Here is a 528-nt window from a genome sequence, read left to right on the forward strand (position 1 = left end):
TCTCTCTCTCTGTCTCTCACTCTCGCCCCTGGAAGTTGGCGTCTCGTTGGGCAGTGGTCTCTGTGGTCCACTGAGCATGCTCAGTATGGATTATAATGAACAGAGCTCCGTATAGAGCCTGCTGCTGGTACACTGAATGATGCGTCAACAGGAAGTGTCACTGGTGACAGTGTTCCTGTTTGTTTGTGTCACAGGCGGCAGAGCGAGGACAGGAAGTGATGAGTAGAGACTCTACTGTAAACAGGAAGTGTTGTTGTTTATTTCTGACCTGCAGAGACAGACGAGTGGAGGCGTCCAGCGGCTCGAACCTCCATCCTCCCTCTCCGTCGAACTGCAGCAGGTGAGAGTGGTACTTCCTGTTGGAGAGAGACAGGAAGCTTCAGGGTGGAGCAGCTGTGAGATCAGCTCAGTGCTCTGCTGCCCCCTGCAGGCTGCACACAGCACTGCGTCAATGTGGGGACATACAGAGATCAATACTGATCACAGATCAATCAATATATAGTACAACACTGCTGTGTGTGTGTGTGT

At 51.9% G+C, this 528-nt stretch overlaps 1 protein-coding gene across 1 annotated transcript in view; it reads right to left on the reverse strand.

The window, feature by feature from the left end:
• Window positions 1-89: 89 nt before the first annotated feature.
• The window catches only part of LOC118324133 (ATP-binding cassette sub-family D member 1-like), a gene marked incomplete at its 5' end in the record, with an annotated part of 9,316 nt that continues 8,877 nt past the window's right edge, over window positions 90-528 (reverse strand). The window contains one exon of the mRNA XM_035656289.1: window positions 90-356. Within this exon, the coding sequence (XP_035512182.1) occupies window positions 158-356 (199 nt within the window). The remainder of the gene's footprint in view (window positions 357-528) is intronic.

This window comes from Morone saxatilis, unplaced genomic scaffold (assembly GCF_004916995.1).
Source record: "Morone saxatilis isolate NCDOM2014 unplaced genomic scaffold, NCSU_SB_2.0 Contig15, whole genome shotgun sequence".
NCBI classification, from domain to species: Eukaryota; Metazoa; Chordata; class Actinopteri; family Moronidae; genus Morone; species Morone saxatilis.